This window comes from Notothenia coriiceps, unplaced genomic scaffold (assembly GCF_000735185.1).
Source record: "Notothenia coriiceps isolate Sejong01 unplaced genomic scaffold, NC01 NC01_scaffold00024667, whole genome shotgun sequence".
Taxonomy (NCBI): Eukaryota; Metazoa; Chordata; class Actinopteri; order Perciformes; family Nototheniidae; genus Notothenia; species Notothenia coriiceps.
This window is the reverse complement of record NW_011357368.1, coordinates 6,650,147-6,673,699: the sequence shown is the minus strand read 5'-3', so window position 1 is coordinate 6,673,699 and position 23,553 is coordinate 6,650,147. Positions and strand designations below refer to the sequence as shown.

General features: G+C 39.8%; 1 protein-coding gene and 1 long non-coding RNA gene across 2 annotated transcripts in view; one reads left to right on the top strand and one right to left on the bottom strand.

Annotated features, from left to right (window-relative positions):
* lin7a (lin-7 homolog A (C. elegans)) overlaps positions 1-15,171 on the top strand; it is a 27,950-nt gene extending 12,779 nt beyond the window's left edge. Inside the window, exons 2-5 of the mRNA XM_010782572.1 lie at positions 574-692; positions 8,608-8,679; positions 13,618-13,827; positions 14,503-15,171. Coding sequence (XP_010780874.1) covers positions 574-692; positions 8,608-8,679; positions 13,618-13,827; positions 14,503-14,712 — 611 coding nt within the window. The 3' untranslated portion in view covers positions 14,713-15,171. The remainder of the gene's footprint in view (positions 1-573; positions 693-8,607; positions 8,680-13,617; positions 13,828-14,502) is intronic.
* LOC104955291 (uncharacterized) overlaps positions 1-22,574 on the bottom strand; it is a 25,053-nt gene extending 2,479 nt beyond the window's left edge. Inside the window, exons 1-2 of the long non-coding RNA XR_799448.1 lie at positions 19,176-22,574; positions 4,952-4,954 (exon numbers count right to left, since the gene is read on the bottom strand). This is a non-coding gene — a long non-coding RNA (uncharacterized lncRNA). The remainder of the gene's footprint in view (positions 1-4,951; positions 4,955-19,175) is intronic.
* Between the last annotated feature and the right edge of the window lie 979 nt (positions 22,575-23,553).

Below are 23,553 nucleotides of genomic sequence, written 5' to 3'. Positions count from 1 at the left end.
AAATATCTCTCAGAGGGGCGTGGGGAGGGGCTCCTTATTTTTCATCTAAAGTAACAGACAGAGAATCAACACTTTGGAAACAGGGCTGAAACAGAGGGGATTATGGGATGCTGCAATGATCTGTTTGGTGTTTCGAGCCAAACACCTCAGAGACATGTTTTTTATATATCTGAGACCTATAATTTATTGATGAAAAAGAGTATAATAGGGAACCTTTAATTACATTAATGTAAATAACATTTTAGCACCGCACCATTCAATAAATAAAGGCTTTGTGATTTTGTGAGAGCTGGTACCTACTCTTACCAGAATATGTTACCTTCTAACTGAATGCCCGGCTTATTCCCTCCCTCCCTTATTCACATGCATATAGTTAAGCCAATGCAAACAATCCATGGATTGGATTGCTGTTCTATCTTTCCTGCCCCAGCTGGCCTTGACTGAGTCTATTTCCATTATCCCACCCATTGATTTGCCTTCTCGTGCCTGTACTGTTAAAGTAATTGAACAGGGCATTTTTCCCTTTGGCTCACTCTCAACTCACACCCGTTCCCTGTCCCTCTTTTCCGCCAGATGTTGCCAGGGCTATCGAGCTGCTGGAGAAGCTGCAGGAATCGGGGGACGTGCCGGGTCACAAGCTGCAATCTCTGAAGAAGGTCCTTCAGAGTGAGTTCTGCACGGCCATCAGAGAGGTGAGTCACTGTCAAAGAAGGGAACCGCTGTACCGTGAACGGCAACATGACTGATGTCTTTTCTTTCTTTCCTTCTGTGAGACTTTTTATTTATTTTTGCTGCTTTTTCTATGTTGACCTTTCTCGGGCTACTACTCTTTGTTGTTGATTCTTCCGTTCAATCATTTCGTCCTTGGAGCTTCTGTTGATGAAGGTCTTTCTCTTTCACCTGTTCATTCATGGATTTTTTGTTGTCAAGACCGTAGTAATGTTTCTGTCTCATCCAAACAAACCGGAAAAGTACAACTTTCTTAAATAAATGATATGACAAAGTATAACATCAGGTTGTTATCTGAAAACATGGTGACCTAATGCCATGTTCATGTGGAGTGTGAAGTGTTGATTGAATATTTTACGCCAAGATTAAAGGACATGTCTGCAGGCTTTTGGTGATGTTTGTATTACAGTTGACCATATTTAGAGTACAGCAGGCACAGTATCTAGACACTAGCCAACACACGTTAGCATACTTTGCATTTAGATATATTTTACACATAATTTACTCTCATTTTACTAACATTTGTGTTGTGGTGAAACTATATGATAGTAACATTTGCCACTTCACAAGTGAATGAAGTGGAACATTTAGTGTTAAGATTGATGCAAAATTAGCATTTAGTATTGTACCTTTAGCGATTAGCTTGCGCAAACCTAACCTATGTTTTGTTTTGTTCTAGTACAAATTGAAGCCAAAATGTGCTCCGTGGTAGTTGCTTTCAAACTGAACATTAAATAAAGCAATAAAACAACAACATTTGAGATTGTACCTTCAATTTACTGTTGGGCTACTTCTAAAGAAGGGCTGCAGCATAATGAAAATGTGAGATGATTACTCCAACAGCAGCAATTAATTTTTAACTGCATGAAAAATTCACACTGAACATTTTAATATCCATGAGGCCAGAGAACATTATGAGCATTTCATTAACTTGGATGTTCGATGCGCTTGTTACTGTGAATTTTAATTAAGCAAATCACTTTTAGAGATTTGGTATAATTACTTATTATAGTGATGGAACCAATTGTGAATAACAAGCAGGAGTTTCCCCCTTTTGCTTTGCATGCTTTCGTTCGCATGCATGCAAACGGCCACCCACTGATCCATCATCTTAGACCCATTCATCAGGAGTATGGCGTACTAAGTAAACAACGCTACATGACACCACTACACAGACTTATAACAGCCGATCTTGTATATTTAATGTGCTGTCTGAATAGGGGGCCCAGACACTAAACAGAAAGAATATACAATTTATATTACTAACACATCTAGAATTTGAGAGAGTTCATGTGTTGTGCAGAAACCTTACAAGCTAAAACACACCTTACACTAATCACATATTCAAAGATCTAATCCAACCCTAACTACTAAATTGTCCCAAAATATTTAACTTATCGGTCTAAACTTGGTAGGTAAATAGATCAGATATTATAAAAACAGACACATAATAAGGGAAGATAATAATCTACGTCAAATGCATTGTCCAGAGGTCCCCAGATTTGCATTATTAAAACAAGGCACTGTGTGTTCTATGTGCTTTTTAACACACACACACACACACACATTTATATTTCTATATTTCTTCCAGCTTATAGAAACTCATGATAAGCTTTGTTTACAGTCGGTGCCTTGATGCAATATTGCAAATGTTGGCAACAATTAATGATGCTGATTATGAGAACTGGCCTCTGGCAGAGCAAAACGCAAAAACCCAGGCATCATGCAAAGTTCCAGGAAGGCAGAGAGTCTTCTTCTCTCTCTCAGGGTGCAGCTCTTCTTGGCCCTCTCTAGGGAAGCTGGCACATCCTGACTCCAACTGCCCGTCTGGAAACCAGCAGAGCGATCTCAGTGCCAGCCAGTGAGTGAGATGATTCTCAAAAACCTTTGAAAAAGACTTCAGCAGCAGTAGCAGAGGCCCTTGTCAGAGAGGCAAAGATGCAGACCACTTCACCCTCAAAGAGCTGACTAAACACAGTCACCAGGGCAACCATCAGAGATGCTCTGGGATAAGTGAGCTGCAGAGAGGTCGACTCTGGTTTACAGTCGATTACAGGTTTGAGAGAGGCGATGATACAAACAGCTTCTCTCCACGGTGTTAAACCAGCTGGGGGACAGGTTGTAAGTGCTGGTCATTGTAAATGTTGTATTGTACTATGGATTATTATTGTTATTACGCAGAGCATTGAATGAGTTGTTGTGGTGGAATCTCCCAGTTCTCAACAGCTGGGTATTACCAGAAACAATTACAGAAGAAAGTAACAGGATGGTTTAAATGCCCTTATATGCATGAGTCTATGTGAATGTGTTTGTGACAGAGGAGCAATTACCCTCATACATTTTACTTAAAGGTCACATGTCATGCTTTTCTGGCTATTACCCGTCCCCTTGTGTGTTATGTAGCTTTTTATGCATGTAAACGGTCTGCAAAGTCACAAACCCTAAAAGTAAACCCTGTAGCGAGTAAAACTCTAACTCAGAAAAGACGTGCCTATGCTGCCCCAGAACGCCTCGTTGGAGATTTCTCTTTTTCCATTGTTTTCTTGGACCAATCCGCGGAGCTCCTCACACACACACACACTCAGCCAGCCTTATTTTTCTCAGCTGCAGCTCCGCGGATTTCTCAGCCTGGACCTTTATATATACAGTCTATGGCCTGGCGGGCTGCACGATATATCGTGTCGTGACGATAATCGCGTGGACGTGCGATTTAAATTAAAAAAAAAGATTTACATTTTTTTTTTTTGGACTGGTGATATTAAGTAGGCAGATTAACTCAAACACGTCATGTTACAATTATTTTGCTGCTTGCTACAAAAGGAAAACTTGCGCGGCTCTCATGTCAGGGGTACTTGAGTGAGTGACATGCAGGCTCAGCATGCACAGCAAACCACAATCAAATCTCCAAAGCAAACTTAAAGGTAAAAATACTGAATAAAGTAGTTTCATGTGTTTCTCCAGGGCAGTTCGGCGCTGCTAACCGTGCTAGCCCAGCTTGTTGATCTGATAACTTAAGATCCAGACGTCCGTGACTAAAATCCTTCATCCGGTTAAATATAGTTACAAAAATACCAATTGTATAGCATTAAAGTTCAAGATAGGATGGTTTGTGGGAAAAATAACGGTATTTTCTTCAATTCCTGTATGTTTTCATATCGCAATATATATCGCAGGGGGGAAAAAAATCGCAATGTCAGTTTTTTCCAATAGTGCAGCCCTAGCCTCAGCCTGAGACAGAGGGACACGGCGAGGCCCGGCCTGGGCCCGGTCCGAGCACACACACAGACCCACAGCCAGGCAAACAAACACAAACACACACACACACAAACGCCATTGTAACACATAATCACTGATGTTCCGCTGTAACGGTGGTGGACTCATCAGAACAGAGTGGGCGAGCTGACCAATCAGAGCACAGTGGGCTCATAGGGAGGGGGGGCAGGAGCTCCAACAAGCCGTTTAGGACAGAGAGTGAATACACATACTATACAGAGATGCTGTATGAGAAACCAATGTGGGTTTGGAAAATTGCTAAATCTATTTTAGTAGACCTCAACAATGGAATTATGATCAGTAGAAATGGCCATGACATGGGACCTTTAACAGATGAACATTTTCACATAAACGTTGCCTGTTTTTTTTTCTTTGGTATCTTAGATGTCGGACCTTTACACCAGGACACAAATGCATTACTTTGTGACACAAACATTTGCACAAAATGATAAGGTAACTTCAACAAACAATGTTCGTTATGCTGGATTAACAATCTCAAGCATTTGTTGAGGCTTTGAAAGTGATTTTTATTATATGATTACACTAGTATGAATCCAGTTGTCACCTGGAAGAGAATACATATGCATCCCAAGTACTATATGCTATATGTAACAAAAAATAAGCAAAAACAATGGTTCAATTTGTTATGGTAACAGTTTTCCTTCTCCTCCTCCAGCCTTGTTATGTTAGCTAATGCTATATAATCATATTCTAATTCATTTTGACTGCACACAAATTTCTTTCCTGGATGTCATCCATCAGTGTTAACTACCCTGGAGTTAAAAGAGCCATGAAACATAGGTTAAACTGAAAGCCAACCCTCCTGTTTTCTGCATTCTAATCACACACACCTCTGTGACATTTCCTCATTACAGATGACCTTTCTTTCAAACTCCGGGCTTTGTCTACTGTGTGATATCATTTCCTGCTTCACACACATGGTTGGCACAGCCTGACAAGATGAACATACTAATCCTCAAAATATAGTCAAAACCCCACCTCCAAACCTGATCCTGTCTCTGCCAATAGAATTTACCGACATTAATCAGCCTTGTTGAGGATGTCAGGCCGGCTGTCAATGTGAAGAATGAACAGCGGGGAAAAGAGTGTGTTCAGCAGTGTTGGGCTAAATGACAAAGAGTTTGATGAGGCGTTGTCTTTTTTTCCCCTGCCATGTTCATCAATGAGTAGGGGAGGTGGGGGGCGGTGTAAGTCTCACTGCATCAGCCTGAATGAGTTGTCAGGGTCAATCAGCCTTGCAAATGGGAAAGGAAGGACACAAGACAAATGACTGGAAGGGCTAACCAGCTGGAAATGATGGAGAGGGGGAATTTCGTAGTACATGGAGTTAGAGAGGGCGACTTGACAAACAGGAAGTTGAAAACGCAGGCCATAGAAATAGCATCTTTCATCAGTTTTAACACTGCAGTTGATTTTTCTCATTACAGTTTTTAATCAGCATAATGTGTTTTTATTACAAAACTAGCGAGTGTGGAGGATTTGTGTTAAATGCCTCCCACGTCACATTAAGTTAAAGGATGAAAATGACATGAAGTTCAATATTTTGCACCGTGTCATAGTTAGCAGCACAGAGAGGGAAAGTGTATTGTTAAGTCCTCTGCTGGTTATTATCCTTTTACAACCAGCTAAGTCAGCTTTTACCCTTCCCCCTCCCTCCTCCCTCACTCTGTGACTCAGTAGAGGAAGAGGGAAGCCATGGTTACAGCAGCGTTGTCACGTCAGTGTGCCCCGCAGGCATCTCTCTATTCTCTGTCTTTGTGACATCCTCCCATCCTCCTAGGTGACGCTCAGTGCCGGTATCCTGTCCGGAATATTGAGTGAAGGCTTGTGTGCTTATCCATAATCTGCTGTGGTGAACCAGGCAATAACAAACATGAAGGAGAGGGGGCACTGATGGGGTCAGTGTTTTAAGGGACGGGCAGTGAAGACGTCTGGCAAAAGGAGAGGCAGGAGGGTAATTGAAAAGATGCCTGCAGGACAACTGGCCTCTTTAGAGTAAAGACAGCCACAACAAGCAGACTGACATTCAAAAGCACACAGCCATTTGTTCTGTTATTCAGGGCACTGCATTCAGGTTCAAAATGTAGAGCAATATTAAATGTGCATCTTATTTAGCCTCCTTTAAAACACTTTCTTACATCAGTTATTTATAATTTAATTAACAAGAGAATGTTAAAGCTGCAATAACTCAGTATATGTAATCTCTGCCATGCAATTTAGCATCTTTCAGCTCATAGAATTGGTTTTCTGATTGCTCTGATCATTCTTGTTTTCAGTTGAAGCAGTAATCTGTGCTGAGTTTTAATAAAAGCAGCTAAAGAATTAAAATAATTTACCCAATGGAGTTGTTGTAGCTCTGAAACAAAGTTGAAAGAGAAGGAATTTTGGAGAGCAATACCACACCAAGTGAATGCTAATGTTGCTCTGTGTATGCTGGCTGGATTATTACCGTGGATAATGTATGCTAACATGTGAGCTACTTGATACATTTGAATTCTTCTGCTTAGTTCCACCAAAAACTGCCTTGAGGGAGTTGTGTTCAAATGTCAACTTTGATAGCATTTTGCTGGTGAAAGATCAAGGTCACTGTGACCTCACATTAAAGATATTTGGCCATAACTAAATAAATAATACCTTAATTAAGGCAATTTGACACCTATGTCTAATAGAATAGTATGAGAAAATGATGATATTTTAGACAGACAGGGTAACGAATGCAACTTGCCGAGGCATGCTTTTGCAATGTCAAACTATATCGTATATTCTCTATAATAAATGAGGAAAAAGAGTACAAAGTTATGCACTGGTGAAAAAGCACCTTTTTTTTAGACATGAATTAAGCCTTCAGTCGCTAATGCAAATAACCTTTTAAATCAATCGCTGATGCACCCACAGAGAGAAGACTGTTTATCTGCAACACTTAACAGATAGATGACCAATGAGAGATATTTGCGGGTAGAATAAGAAGGGGTCATTAGTAGTTGCATTAGTGGGAAAGAAAGTGGAGGAGCTTGGGGAACAAGGAAGCCACTTTGCAGGCAGACTGAGGCAAGAAAAGCCTTTCATGGCATTTCTAAAGCTGTGCTCTGTCTCAAAAAGTGAAAAGGTGGAAGAAGTCCTCAGGAAAATGTATCATTTGGGAGCTGAGTGAGAGTGTGTGTGAACTGCAGGCTGCTTACCCCCCCCCCACCCCCCTCCGAATGCATCAGCACTATAAATCTACAAAAATGTGTTGCAGCTTGAAAGGGGGACTCACACTTTCATATGGTCTTTGAGATTCATGAGCAAACAAGACAACAGAAGCCCAGGGATATTTTCTCCCAGTCTCTGAGAACCTTACATACAAATATATCAGGATGTGTATCCTATAAGCATACATCCTTTTGATTCAGGGAAGCGGGGCCTTTGTTGTGTTGTTCGGCACGTCAAAGCCACCGGGCTTGTTCGTTTCTACGCTTTGATGAGAGACATCATGTAGTGAGTGCAAACAGATGATTACAATTTTGCACCACGACATACAGTATGTCACAGAGGAGAATTTTGAGCTGTTTTCACACTGAGAATTTTATCATGATTAGATTTTGATTGCTCATTTGCTAAATGATCCGGAACTGCCGTAAATTCTAATGTGTTCGCACTCGTATCTGCTGAAATTGTGCGTTCCTGGCAGTAATTGATGTGTTTCATCGAGTCAGTTGCGATGAGTAAGCAAAAGCGTTTCCTCCGAGGCCTGTTTGCAATCGGCCCCATGCTCTCAATCACTTTCATCTCCATCCTACCATTGCATTGTTCATTTTTTGGTTTCAGCAGCGGAGAGTTCAGAACTGCAACACAGACAGCATTCTAATGTGCCGTAACAGAAAAGTGTACTTTAGTGGTACAGTCTATTAACCACAGAAAGCTTTATTCGTCTCAGTTGTTAGCTGTCAAAGGTCGGCTGTTTGAAATGATTCTGTCTGCCTCCGAAAACCTTGCTTTTTACCCAACTGGACATACAACTACCCATGTCTTGGCACCAGCTCAGGTCCGAAAGTAGTGTATTACTGCCTGGAGACTCTTTGTGCTGTGTGTTAAGACACGGATCAGATTGTGCCTACAGAGTTTCACTATTGCTGGACACTGCACAAATAAAGAGCTCTATTCCGCTTGTTAAGACTAACATTATATAATCCCCAAGTCTCTTACAAATGCACTCAAAAATATGCTTAATACAGTAATTGAAATATTTCCTCTGAGGGTTTTTTCCTCACTTACCTGAATTTCCTGCTGATCGCTTCACATTTGTGTGTGAGTGTGTTACGTTGAGTAAGTGAAATTGTACAAAACCCTGATTTGCGTGGTGCCACTTTGAGTTCAAAATAATGAGATTTACATACTGTTTGCACATGTAAGGTAAATGTAAGCAGAATTATTTTGAGTAGTGCATTTCCGTGCCTGAATGCCTTGTGTTTCCCATCAGTCATTCTGTTCCACTCGTGTCAGTACAGCCAGCTGTGAAGGAACGCCATTATTCGACTATGGAAATGAAGTGTTTGAGCTCCATGAAACATAACTTTAACACCTTTCTTTCTTCATTTATTTCAGGTTTACCAGTACATGCATGAAACCATCACAGTGAATGGCTGCCCAGAGTACCAGGCGCGGGCCACAGCTAAGGTAAGAGCATGCTTTAGAGATCTCTACATCAACATCTATGATTCATAATAAAAACATAAAATATGAGTGTAACTAATGGGTGGTGAATTATCTGTTAATCACATCGCCCAGTGATATCATTCTCATCTTTTCTTCTGGCCAAAGCAGAATGAAATCAGCAAAGTATATCAACTTTGCTAATGGCCATCATTAAGAGTGTGTGTGCAATTATTAGGCAAGAACACATTAGAGTGCCAATGTTGTTGGAAAGGCGGAGTATCGGGGCGCTAAAGCTTTGCCTAAGATTGCTTTTGATGATATACCGCACACAGAAACATTTACCACATAGTACTAGAGTTAAGCTTTAGTTTGTTTGCAGGGATGTCATGCTTTACTGCGTATTCAAAACATTAAAATGCCAAGTTCTAATTTCAATAAAAACTAGACTTGTTATCACTCTGAATGAATCAAAGGTGATAAGGGCATATTCAGGAGTATGACATGACATAGTCTAAAAGCTGTGGGTTTATTCAACATATTAATCCAGGCAAACGTACATTGATCCAGGGAAATAGATTCATGAGAGCATACAACTATTTGAAACATTTCCTTCATGTGATATAAGAAGATTTGAAACGGAGAAACATAGGACCCTAAGCTTCCGTTTTAGGGTGTTAGTTCAAAATGAGTTCAAATCTGGAAATTGGATTTACAAAAACTGGTCTTGTTCAGATTATCCGAACCAGGATAACCACATTTCATGTTGTCAGAGCACTGCCCATTTGTGTCATTTGTATTATCTGTTTTTTATGAAGCGGAGCGGCCAAGATGTTTTGAATCCAGGAATGCCCTTATCGTATCCCATAGCATATTATCTGGCTTAACCAAATATAACAGGGAGGAGGCAGCTTCGTCCATACTTAAGAGGTTCAGAAAGTCCTCCAGCCATCTGTTTAAATTGAAGCAGTTGGGCTTTCTGACTTTCCAGTTCATTAGGACGAGGCGTTTAGTTGAGAGGCATACTAGGGCTACGAGTTTTATTGCCAATTTAGATTTGATGCCATTGGGCGGAGATCCCAGCAAGCATGAAGCTGGACTTCAGCATATATCTGTATTCAGGAACTCAGCGAGTGTGTCTCCAGCTAGTTCTGCTAAAGTAGCGGCTCCGAAAAAAGACAGGCTTGAACCCAGACACAGAGTCACAAAAAGGCAGGGAAGATGAAGCTTTATGTTTACTAAAAATCATCAAAGCGAGGGTCAGGATCAGGCAGGCAGAATAACACGGGAGATGAACTACGCAGATGCACAATAGACAGTAAAAACAAGGTCACACACTCTCTATCAAACTTAAATTGATTATTTTATTCAGGCTGCACTCTGAAGAGAATATTTCGGGTTTCCCAATGTCAGACAAACTTGTAATCAACACTGGCATCAAAAGGGAGACATATTACAGGATGTGCTTGGAATTCAACTTCTTGAACATTTCTCTTTCGATATGAATCAACTAGGATTTCAAGCTCTTCATCCTTCTTTCAACTGTCTTCAGAGACGAAAAGTCTTTGATTTGAGCTGTGAATATTTCTTTAATTCCAGACAATATGGACCCTGATTTATCTGATTATCAGATCTTTATTCTGCGTTAGGCACAGTTTTTTTGGTAGAAACATTGACGTCACTTGAAATCCTGTTACACAACCTGGATAAAAAAGCACTAAACTAATACAATGATAGAAACTCACTTTATCAAACTAATCGCCTCATTATTTTGTTGGTAGTTAACGTTTTTAGTGTACAGTCTAATCTGTCTAAATTCACTTGGCATGTAGTGATATTCAATCACAATTCACTGCTTCTATGAGGTCTTTTTAGATCGTATCTGCTCATCAATTTAAATTACAAGATGTTCACAATTTAATAGGCTCCTTGTTTTTTCATGTATTTTCTTCTTCCGCTCAACTATTTAATATTTCAGGCGTACAGGTTTTTCGTTGTCTGCTGCTTAGAAAACATTACAGCTGTGTCACAGGGGAAGGACAAAATCAGAACAGAGACATTTCCTGTTGCAGTGTGAATGGAATAAGCAACATCTGGTACACAAAAGAGACACTTGAGCAGCATTTGTCTGCACCTTGCCTGAGAGAGACACAGGCCTTTTAAGAGAGGAAACAAAGCGGCATGGCTTTTCTGATTTCACGTGGACGCTGTTGAGGATGAGATGTGGAGAGCAGAATAGATGAGAGTGCCTCTCCGTCCTTCAGTTGTTCAACGTCCAGCTGTGTCCACTCCTCTTCGCCACATCACAGTACTGAGTGAGTGGGAGGGTGGAGGATATGATGAGGGCTTTATTCTCTTTTGTTGCCTACTCCAACTCTCTGCCTCAAGTATGATCATGCAAGGTATGGTAACTCACAATCAACACGTGGTTTGAGTTTCAATGTATTGGGGATCACACTTTGATTTTCTTGAGAACTTTTCAAACTTTAATCAGAATGTGAGATGTGAGGAGAGGCTCTACAGGTGAAAACAGTTTTTTATGCACGGGTCCTTTTTAACGGTTTGGGCTCTACTCTGCTTCCATACATGTCTTCTTTCAGCCAAGTGGAAAAAAAACATCCATGAGCAAATATGTGTTTGCGTCTTGAGATTTTTAGTTAATTCACCAAAAGTGAGCATTATAGTGCCTCATTTTGCAAATTACATTTAATAAAACTAGCAATAGAAAAACGTTTCGCCTCTATGTAAGTGAATTTATCTGGAATTGTTTGATAGGTATATCTGTACGTCAGTTCACTTTTTCCCCCTTTTCATATAGTGTTTGGAATTGTGCAATACATACTGTGTCTTTAAAGGCAGTTTTCTTCAAAATATATTTTGTTCTCATACTCCAGAAATGTAGCAGCACTTACATACACGTTCCAGTTTTATTCCTCTAACTATACTCTGAAGGTTTTTACATTTATTATTTATAGCCTGATTTATATCTTGGCATCATGGAAACAAATATATATATTTATGACTGTTCACAGTATTTAATGATTTATAGAGTGATATAAGGAGAACCTTTCCTCTGTGAAAACAAAAAGAAACATTGAACTTGGCTTTTTTCTTTTCTTTAACTGTAAGCAAATCTTATTAAATAAGATAATGCCCCAATTTGCGTAGCCTATGAAAAAATCTGAAATCTTGTAATACAAAAGATTATTGTCTTGATGTAAGAAATCAAGTAGTAACCTCTTTTTAAATGTGTGAAGTTATTTCATCCTACAAAGAAAATATGGTGGTTATGCAGAGAAAAACAAAAAACTTTCTGTCTGCATTCTCTGAGCCGGAAGCAATCATGAAGTCAGGATTTAAGCGGCTTTAAAACTCCCTCCTACTTTCCTCTTCTTTGCCCCAAACTCTGAGTTCCTGCTCTTAAATCTGTATTAAAGTATCATATCAACCAGGCATTAAAACACACAGCTAATGAGCTGAGCTGGCTTAGCTGTGCAGACACTCAATATGTAGAGCATTTGAAATGTGTTTTACTTTCTTGTGAGAGAGAGTAATTGATTAGGAAGGTTAGAGTGCCAATTGCAGTCAATCAGTATCAAACATATAGTCTGAAATGATAAAAAAAAAAGATGGTAGCAATGGTACTGAAACAACAAAGTGTCGCTGCAATAATGATGAAATGTGTGAAATATGCTGACACTTCTGCTCCTCTTTCTGGAGTTTAGTTAGAGACGATACATCTCCTGAAAGTTTTGATTTTTGTTTCACCTGAACAACTCGGTTCTCTTTGATTGCTTGATTAATTGAATCAATTTGGCCTCTATTTCCTGGCTCAATGCCCTTATTACTGATCTTAATGCAGACAGGGTCTATCGGGGCTTCAGAGAAAACGATGAGAGCCGATAACCAAGTGTCTTTACAGCTTTGGCAAGAACGTCTCAGCTAGCAAGCCTTTAATTTGAAATGCTGTCTGAGTTTGAGAGGCGCCGGCCGTCTGCGAGATTGTTTTTTTCGAAGTGGCGGTATTCATGTTGAGGAGCTTCCTTTTAGCTTCACAGTGCGATGCAGAGGAAGAGAAGAAGAAGGACAGACAGAGAAAATGGAGGGAGAGAGGAAGTTTGTGGAGTACAACAAGCAGATTAAAACTGGAAGCGGGAGAGGAGAAAGAAATGGGCAAAACAGTTGGAGCACAAATTAATGTGGATTTGAATATGGAAGAAGTGGAAGTGCTGCCTGAAGGGAACGTCAAAGACCTTAAAGACACGTGCCTGCTGCTGAATCCCTTTCACTTTTTTAACCTCCTTTTTTTGATCTACCTCACAAATCATAGATCATGCCGACTTGACAGCTAGGCCCCTGTGGCAATGCATCTGGATCAGTGGGCAGGGGGCGTCTTCTTCTCTGTTCATCTGCCATTAGCTTTCCCAGACTCGGTTAACAAGCTCCTGGCTGCTTTGCTCAGAGCAAACGAGGAGCATGGAGCTCAGGGTTCAAAGAATCCCCTCAGCCGGCGACCGACACCCACCAGCTGGTGGGGAGACAGAGGGGGAAAGTCGTCTGGCAGCTCCTCCATTGTGAACTTGGATGTGTTAATCCGTGCGCTTAGAAAGCCAGAAAGCTTCTCATGTGGAGACTAAACCCCCAGCCCTGAATAAATCCTAATGCTTTGTTATAGCCTTCCTCAGAAGGTGCAGCAGAGGTTCACAAACCCACCTTCACCATCAATTTCTGGTAGTTTTGAATAAGTGTCCTCCTTAGTACGCATTCTGAGTGTAATAAAGACACCATTAGGATGTTCATTTTCTTTTTTCTTTACTTCCCAACAAGCTCTACTAATGAAATGACAGAGAGATTACACTGTATGATGTCTCCAAATAAATATATATATTTATATAGGTATTTTTCTTGGTTTTTGGATAATTGGCAGTAACAAGAAGTCCCATCTTGCTTCTCTTCCTTCAGGCAACAGTCGCAGCCTTCGCAGCCAGTGAAGGTCATTCCCACCCGCGGGTGGTGGAGCTACCGAAGACGGAGGAAGGGCTGGGCTTCAACGTGATGGGTGGCAAAGAGCAGAACTCACCCATCTACATCTCTAGGATCATCCCCGGAGGAGTGGCTGAGAGGCACGGCGGGCTAAAGCGAGGGGATCAGCTCCTCTCCGTCAATGGAGTGGTAGGTGAAAGCTCTGATGGGAAGAGAGGCTCAATGTATTGATTTGAGGGAGAGTGCCAATAGGCGTTCCTGTTTTTTTTTATAATTTACAGTACCAGTCAGAAGTTTGGACACACCTTCTCATTCAAAGGTTTTTATTTATTTTGATTAGTTTCTACATACTCATAAAGGTGACTGAGAGAAGCCAAGAGTGTGCAAAGCTGTGAAACTTTGAAGAATATTAAATAAAAATCATATTCTGGATTTTTTAACACTTTTTTGTTTACTAGATAATTCCATATGTTCTTTCATAGTTTTGATGTCTTCAGTATTAATCTACAAAGTAGAAACAAATTAAAATAAACACAAAACATTGAATGAGAAGGTGTGTCCAACTGGTACTGTAAGCTAGCTGCCGAAAAGATACATCCTAAACTAAAATAATTTTTTGAAACTTCTTGCAAAATGTTGCAATGATTCATTTCCAGTTCTATATGCAGGTTAAGAGCTTTTGAGATCAAAGTGCTTCCAATGTTGAGCAAAAACCTGCTAGAAAAACTTGAATAAAACAGCTTGTACCCTAAGCTTGAGTTTGCAAGGAGGTACAAATTGAGGAAATGTTTTGTCAGACTACTATTTCCAAGACTATTGAAATTGTCTGCCTCTCAAATCCCCACTTCTGTAAACCCCCTGTAGAGTGTGGAGGGCGAGCACCACGAGAAAGCGGTGGAGTTGCTGAAGGCGGCCAAGGACAGTGTGAAGCTGGTGGTCCGCTACACCCCCAAAGTGCTGGAGGAGATGGAGGCCCGCTTTGAGAAGCTCCGTACAGCCCGGCGACGCCAGCAGCAGCAGATCCTCATGCAGCAGCAGCAGCAGAACGCGGCCTCGCAGAACCACATGTCGTAGGTGAGGCGCTTCATTGCTTTAAGGGTGAGGGGTGGTGACGAGGGGTGGGAGACACCAGAAACACAAGGTAAGGACAAGGACTATGGGAAGTAATAGCCTGACACATTAAAAGGTAGGGACACATTCTGTAAAATGTTGAGAATTAGATGACATGCCAGGGAGGAAATGCTAATTATGAAGCTAAAGTGAACAGGTGGTTAGCTTAGCCTAGCATAAAGACTGGAAGCAGAGGAAACGGGATAGCTCTGTTCAAATAGAAAGGTGGGTTTTGCCATGATATAGTTACAGCAAGGAAATCCCTTTAAATCCATTCAAAAACAAAAGTGTGCTCAGTGAGATTTTGAGTTTGTTGCTAGTCTTGTGGCTGTTTTAGTTTCAAGGTGCCCCAGATGTTTCCTGTCGGAAAGTCCTACAGGCAGACACATTAGCATATATAAAAATATTTTTAAATATTCAATATTCAAGGCTTTTATTATCATTTGTACATTGCTACAGTACAGTGTAGTTATGACAATGAAAATCTTAGGTCACAGGCTCCTCCAACAGTGCAACACAATAAAACAGATACAATAGTGCAAGTAAGTAAAATAGAATACAGTAGAAATAGTGCAGAATAGAATATTTAAGCAATAGCTCACGACAGGCCGTGGTATATGCTCATTATATCACAGCTAAGGGGCGTGGTTCGGCCCGACGCAAAGCTGCAGGCAGTTTGCTTTTCAGCCCAACGGTATACTGTTTTTCTCAGACGCGGAGGGATACTGACTTGTTGTGAAAAGTAACTTACAATTCTACCCGTGGTATACGCTCAGTATATCACGGCTAAGAACCAATCAGATTGCTTGATTTGACTTGTCCGTTTTATAAATAATAAATATATATATACACTTTGTTTAAGTGTTTAAAAAAGCACCAGAAGCTTATATATAAACATCTAAGTTGTTCGTGCCCCACCACTTTTGTACATATAAAAACGTCACTGCCCATGCTCAGTGGCACAAGCCAAAATGGCCTGACACTCTCGAGAGCAAAACGTCACAAAGTACCCGTACATGGTGCATAGAGCATGCACAGTTTAGCTTTCCCTTAAACTCTTTCCGAGTTGCAAAATAACTCTGGATTCAGCTTTTAGCGCATTATACAACGTTGAAACCCTAATGATTTAAATAAGGGCAATACAAGTGTTTGTGGTGGGTAGTTTATTTAGTTCCAAAAATAAATATCCGCTGTCTTTTTCCCAATGTAAGTAGATTTAGTGTAAAATAAATCTTTATTAATTCTTAAGCGCTAACGTGGCTCAGCCTGGGGGGGGGAGGGCAGGTGGGTCTAGTGCATGTTTACTATCAGCTGTTTCACTTCTGTCGATGAAGGATCCTTTCAACAGGAGCTTTTATTGGTTCCTTTTGAAGCACAATAAAGTGAAAGCGCTAATCATCGGTAAAGAGCAGAAGTGGGAGTAAGTCATACATGTGCAAGTCATGAGCAAGTCTCAAGTCTTGACCTACAAATATCAAGCAAGTCCCAAGTCACTGTGGTGAGAGTCAAGCAAGTCAAGTCAAGTCATTGCTCAGGTCAAGCAAGTCAAGTCAAGTCATACGACATTCTGATGAATAGGCCCAGTTTCTGCATTTAAATCAGTTAAAAGACATTGGTTATGAAAATGGATTAAACCCACACTATGATCTTCATTACATACACAGTTAATCATTTGAAATCTAATTTAGACCGATGACAATCATATTAGATTCATATTAACCCTAGAACTGCAGACAATATAGCTAGGACTCAAAAAGTCTGTTCAAAAAGGCAGAACTCAAGGTAAGAAAATCCTATATGGCATTTGCCATTACACATATTTAATTTAAATGTCTGTTAACACTAGAACCGCCAACAGCGTCAGCGCCTACATAGATATCATTTTCAAATCATTTAACTTGTTCCTCTTCATCATTTCCTTATAAACTAAGTAGGACAATTTAAAACTCACTTAATTGGGTTCATTTAGAAATAGCTTCAGTTTATCATCATAACAGATAAAAAAGTTCAGATTCATTTTACAATAAATCAAGGAATGATGCACTTCTACAAACAAAAACAACATAATTAAAACATTTAANAAGTGCTGAATAAATGTTTTATGGACCCATAATAGTGATTATTATTTAAGTTAAGTTTTGCCATAATCATGTATTTTTCCATAATCAGGCAGCTGAACAACATTGGTAAAAAATGTATACATTATATATATTTCTATTAATCATTTTCGGCCTTTCGGCATTCGGTTTTCGGCCAACTGTTTCCTATTTTCGGTATCGGTTTCGGCCAAGAATTTCCCATTCGGTGCACCCCTACTTCGTGAAGAGAAACTCTGCTTTGGTAACACAGAGTCACTATAATCAAACCTCTCTGGATTGTCTGGGAGATTCTTCTTCGGATAACCACAGTTGACTTGTTTTCCATCATCATGAGGTTGGGTTGTGCTGTATCAGGATCAAGGGTCTCGAGTCACATGACTTGACTCGAGTCAGACTCGAGTCGCATATTTTTGGACTTGAGACTTGCTTGACTAACATTGATAAAAGACTTGACTTGACTTTGACTTGGTATTCATGACTTGAGACTTGACTTAAGCTTGAGACAGATGACTTGAAAGGACTTGACTTTTTAAAATTAAACATTTGCGTTTGTTTTTGTAGTGAGATATTACGTTTAGTTTTTTTCAAGACGTGATTGGGTGATTATAGCGCCATGCGCGCAAACCTGGCAACCCACTAGAAGGCAGAAGTCTCAGTTAACATGGCAGCGGCTAGCGTTACTCCAAAAATAGTGAAGTTTGGATTCAAGCATTATGTTGTCGATGACGGTAATAACAAGAGAAAAGCGGTATGCAGGGTCTGCAGTATAAAGATCAGTGACACAACCACCACAACATCCAACTTCATTCGTCACTACAAAAACAACCACAGAGAAAGGTGCGTGAATGTGTTGTGTTAGCTAGAAAGCTAACGTTAAGTTTAAGCTACATTAGACTTGGTTTCAAATCGATTAAGCATTGCAAAGAGAAGACAAAACGGTAAATGAACACTAGAACCCCCAAGCGATTCATTTTGACTAACCCTGATACTGATGGGATGTCAGCAGAGAGAGAGAGAGAGAGAGAGAGAGGAAAAGAGATGCCTCGTTTATTTCCCCTGTGTTATTATCAGAAGTTACTGGACATTTTTGAATAATGTAGTTCATCTACTTTTAGTATTTTGTTTACAGTTTTTCTCGATTGCTTTGCTAACACACATTTTTTTTTATTTGCTCAGTTTCTCAGAACACTAAACACAATTCACAAAACCACACACCCAAAGTGCAAAACACCTAATTTCTCCTGCTAAATGATTAACTGCCCTCAAAACTACATAAACACTTACCAAATGCAAANAGATACTTGGCATCTCATCTTGGATGCAAGTTCATCAATGTTTGGGCTCAGGCTCTGAGCTGAGCAAATCCTCAGGATTGAGTGAAGGTGTGCGTGATTGCACGCACACCTTCACTCAATCCTGAGGATTTGCTCAGCTCAGAGCCTGAGCCCAAACATTGATGAACTTGCATCCAAGATGAGATGCCAAGTATCTGGCTTAAACTATTATTTAAAACTGATTATTTAATGTTTAATGATGTTTTTATAGGCAATAATTTAAAGGGGACCTATCATGCAAAATACACTTTTGTACGTCTTTTTACATGAATATGTGTCGGGGAACTCACTAAGTGTCAGAAAACACAACCCTCTCTCTTTTCCTCCATACCCAAATCTCTAAAAACGGGGCTGCGACAGATCTGATACAGATTTGTTCGAAAGCGCTGGAGACGCTGTACATATGCCAGGCCTGTAGGTGGCGCTGTAGTCTGCCACAAAAGCAGCGAAGAAGACTTCTCACAGATTCAGCTCTTGCAAAAACAGGGCTAAAAAAGAGCAATTAGAGCAAAATGAGGCATGGCTTAAATGCATGATCTGTTTGGTATTTTGAAAACAAAACTTCGCAGACATGTTTTATATAGGTATGGCCCTACAATATATTATTCAAATATAGCATGATAGGTCCACTTTAAGCTTTGTTAGTTCCAGGTTTAATATGTGCAATACGTTCATTTCAATATGTTTTGTAATATACATTGAACTAGTCCGGCCCTCGACTAGTACCGATTTTTTTATTTTGGCCCACTGTGTATTTGAGTTTGAAACCCCTGCACTAGAACCTATATAACACACTACAGGAAAATGAAAGCCCCAAAATGCATAGGTNGTGTGCCTTGGCAGTCTCAGTATTTTGGCCCACTGTGTATTTGAGTTTGAAACCCCTGCACTAGAACCTATATAACACACTACAGGAAAATGAAAGCCCCAAAATGCATAGGTAACACAAAGACCATCAGCTGACCTTTTATGATTCTTCCTGTTTTGTTGTCACCAGGTGCGGTCGGCTGTGAGAAAGCGGTTCCACCGGTGGCAGGAGCAGCACTCCATCCGGGCCCGGATGACCCAGGCCATGTCCATCCCCACCTCCCCTTCACGGGTCAGCTTTCACAGCATTAAGCAGTCCTCGTCGCTATGAGACAGAAGGCCGGCGCCGACCTGGATACAGTTTTTTGAGCTGTCGTCATCCTTTTCTGCCACATCACTGGAATACACTGAACCACTTTGTGAGCTGGGGCAGGGCCACAGAGAGGGACTGCATCAGTCTCCTAAACCTCCGGAGGGACATTACACAGACGTGAAAATGGATGAGGACGGAGAAAAAGGACACTGCAGACTTTAGAAAAACAAGAGGTTAGTGGATCAAGTGATGCACGTGACCAAGCTGGGTGACTTTGAATCAGGGTGTGCACTCCATATTCGTTAATGTTTGCCTGCCATAGAAAGTCTCTGTTGTATTCCTGCTTGCATACTTTTATTTATTTGTTTCGCTATCTGTGAAAACTCAGAGCTTTGGCCGCTTGGACTGCACTGAACTGGATTCCAGGCCTGCGGACACTGGACTTAAAGTTATTCAAATGAATTTATTTTCTTTATTTTTTATTCTGTTGTCACAAACAATTGTCTGGTCATGGTGTTTGTTGATTTGGTGTTGTGCTTCAATCCTCTGTTCAGTGCAATTATGCTACTTTTATAATTGTTCCAGGACGTTGAACGCATTCCATCATTTTATACCTGAAGAGCTTTGTTCTAAAATAATACATTGACAATGAAGAAAAATCAGAGGCAGGAAGTAATTAGCCTAGCTTAGCATAAAGACTGGAAGCAGGGGGAATAGTTAGCCTGTCTTACTCTGATGTACAAAAATCATGGTGGATTCTTGACAATTACTCAAGTACTGAATTTCAGGTACTTTTTTTATGAGATTATGAAGAGTCTTTTAAGTATGATGTTATGTTAAGCAGTTTATAATATATTTTATATTTATATATTAAGTACAAATAAATACTTGATTGTTAGAAAATGTATCGGCAAGTATTTTATTTATTATATTTAAAGGTTTTATGGTTCAATAATGATAATAAACTAAGTTCAACATTAACTTAACCTACATCAATACAACAGTAATTCTGTAACAGTAAAAATGTCACTGTTTTTTTATTATTTCCTATAAGATCAAGAATGGACTTCGAATGATATTTTGGAACAAAACTCTTCAGCTGAATAAAGAGACTTATTATTGTTTCCTCTCTACCAGCAAACCAGTGATATACAGCTTAGTTTACCAGGAAGAAGTTCATTCTTGTATTCTTGTATCTCATCAAATGACGTTCCGTGGTGTTGGGTTGGGTTGACTTGAAGCATGATGGGAACAAGCTACACAGTATCTCTGTTTACCGATTGATTGTACATATATAAATATAATATAAACAGGGGGTTAAAGACACAAATATAAACCAAAAAAACACAAACCACACACTGTGAATCATATGGGCACATTCATCCATGTGATCAGCAAGTCACAGTCCACATTCCTACTATACCAGTATGCCTAGCACCTGTGCATTTTTATCAAATGCTGTTTGTGTCAAATTGTATTTGAACATCATCTTTTTGTTTTCCTTTTCAAGTTAAGTGCATGGCATATTAGGACCATTGTTCATTTTTATAATTGAATAATATTGGATTGGGGTAATGCTAAAATAAAACAATGTAACATTTCTGTTAAATTCTCTGGGAATGAAGATTTTCAAAAACAATAAGAATTTAAATTAGGAAAAATCTGACTTTTTACCCTGAATATTACATTCAGTTTCCAAGAAAATAGTTAAGCTAAGTTGTTTATATTTTAATTTCATAGCCCAAAATTGTACACATCTTTCTTTAAGGGATTTCTTTTATATTGACGTTTTTGTGTTGTCTTCTTCTGTATTATCGCAATTCTCATGATACCCCCATCTCAAGGCTCCATAATAAAACATGTTTACCTACAATGGCACTAATACCCAATAGAATTGTGAGCTCTGGTTCTGATGAAATGTCAAAAATGTTTAAGGTAACAGGAACTCACATGCTGCTGTGATGTGTCTTTTTCTAGTGTTGATCAGCTGAGTAGTGAAGCTGCATAATGCATCATGAGTAATTGGATGTACAGTATATGGGGGTAATATAACGCCAAATTACACTACGGATGAAATGTTTTTAATTAAGCTGTCGTATTTTCTTTACATAATGTCTATTTTAATAACAGTATAATGTGGATGCCAAATGTGTTACTGACATTTCAAATCGTTTTTGGTCAAAGAAGAAGAATTAACATTTTCAAACTTATATTTTAATCAATTTCCCGACAGTGTGGCATGATGGGGGAATAATTTGTTGTCCAAAGCTATCTCACGGGAAGGTGTTTAATTATCACGCTGCTTCAAAGGGCATTTTGGTGTCATTTCACGCATTTTAAGCTTTTAGCATGTCATGTAAAGCCCCAGTCCCAGCTCATCTCATATCACCAGTTTGAAACACATTAATGCTGTTAATTCAAAGAAAACTACATGGTTATGCTGAGGCAACCAAACTAATTGTTCAGGTTTAGAAAAAAAATCATGGTTTGTGTCAAAATGTTTGTACTTAAATGAAGTTATGCATAGGTAAGTAGTCAACGGTATTAACTCTGATTGAGTTGGGGATTTGCATAAGAACTGTCTCCTGAGAAAGTCCTGCAGTTCGACCCGTCCATCCTCTCTATGCAGACTTTCATGCTCTTTGTGTCACTTTACTCGTAAAGAAGTTGCCTCTAAAAAGGCTTCGCCAACAAATGACACACGAAAGGCCGAAATGCACAGGAATAACAGGCAAAATCACTCAAGTAATTGACATGTGTTAAGCATATTTCCTGTTTATTCCAGTTCTTATTGAACTAATGCCCAGAGGGATTCTTCTGCACTTTCAATTGTCTATCTGGTTCAATCCTCTACAGTTCTCTATCTACAGAGCAAACCTTTCACACAAAATCACAGCTGTTTATAAAGAGAACTTTCTAAAAACATGAAGGTTCAAACACATAGAGCAGTCCTCTCAGACATAACTGGAGACAATCAAGCTTTGGTGGCAGGAGATTACACACTTTTTAACGGTGTTGTGTTTTAAGTAAGAAGTGGAGTTACAATGCCTATGATGTTTGTGAATTTTACCAAAAAGAACATTTAAAATGCCAGAAATGAGCAGCAGTGGATGTTGGTGACACGGTAAAAAGCATCCGAATATATGTAATGACGTCTTCATAGTGATGTGGTACATTAAGTGGTAAAAACAGAATTACAATGAAGTTCACATTCTTATTTATTTTCAATATTGTTATTTTCATACTGGAAAAGATGTGAAGAGATAATAAACTGTCGCATTTGACTGAATGAAATATTCAACAATGTGAAGTCAAGTTGTATTTATATAGCACAAGACACATATACACATTCAGCTAGTGTTATGGGGTACCGCTTTTTTTTAACACACTTAAAAGGCTCAGATTCACTGTGGCATTTGTCTCGACGGTCCCCTGAGACAAAAGCAAACAAGGAATGCATCTTGAGCATCGTGTGATCCTTTTAAGCCCTGTGTGTGTGTGTGGTTGTGTGTAATATTGTGTACGTGTGTGTGTGTGTGTGTGTGTGTGTGTGTGTGTGTGTGTGTGTGTGTGTGTGTGTGTGTGTGGGATGAGAGCAATGTGTGTCTGAGAGGCGTAGATGGTGTAATACAAGACAAAAGAAGGTGACTTTAGAGATACACACACACCACTTTCTTTCTTTCTGTTAGTAAAGGAGAGAGAGCAAAAGGAAACACAGTAACACAACATGTTCTGAGGATCTCAGTCAGGACATTTTATTGCAATATTGGCTTTAATTATATTTTATGAAAATATGTTTGTGTGCCTCGTTTTGTTTGATCCTGTTTTCTCATTGGCTGTTTTGATTGTGTTTAGCTGCGTCAGAGCCACGCAGAGCTGCAGGAGGCCCAGCTGTCTCACCGGCAGCTGAGCGTCCGGCTGCAGCAGCTGACGGAGGAGCAGAGCCTGCTGCCCCCCTCCTCCAGCCTGCTGTGTGAGATCGAGCAGAGCATGGAGCAGGAGGAGCAGGAGCAGGAGAGGGAGCAGGTGAACGACACAAAACATCAACACACTGTAAACAATCATAATAATAATAATAATAAGGTGAACAAAGGCTGGATAGACATTTGGTAAAAACTGATACAAGTTAAAGGTCACCTACAAAATCCACTTCTTCATGTCTCTTCTACATCAACATGTGTCCCCTCTTCTTCATGTCTCTTCTACATCAACATGTGTCCCCTCTTCTTCATGTCTCTTCTACATCAACATG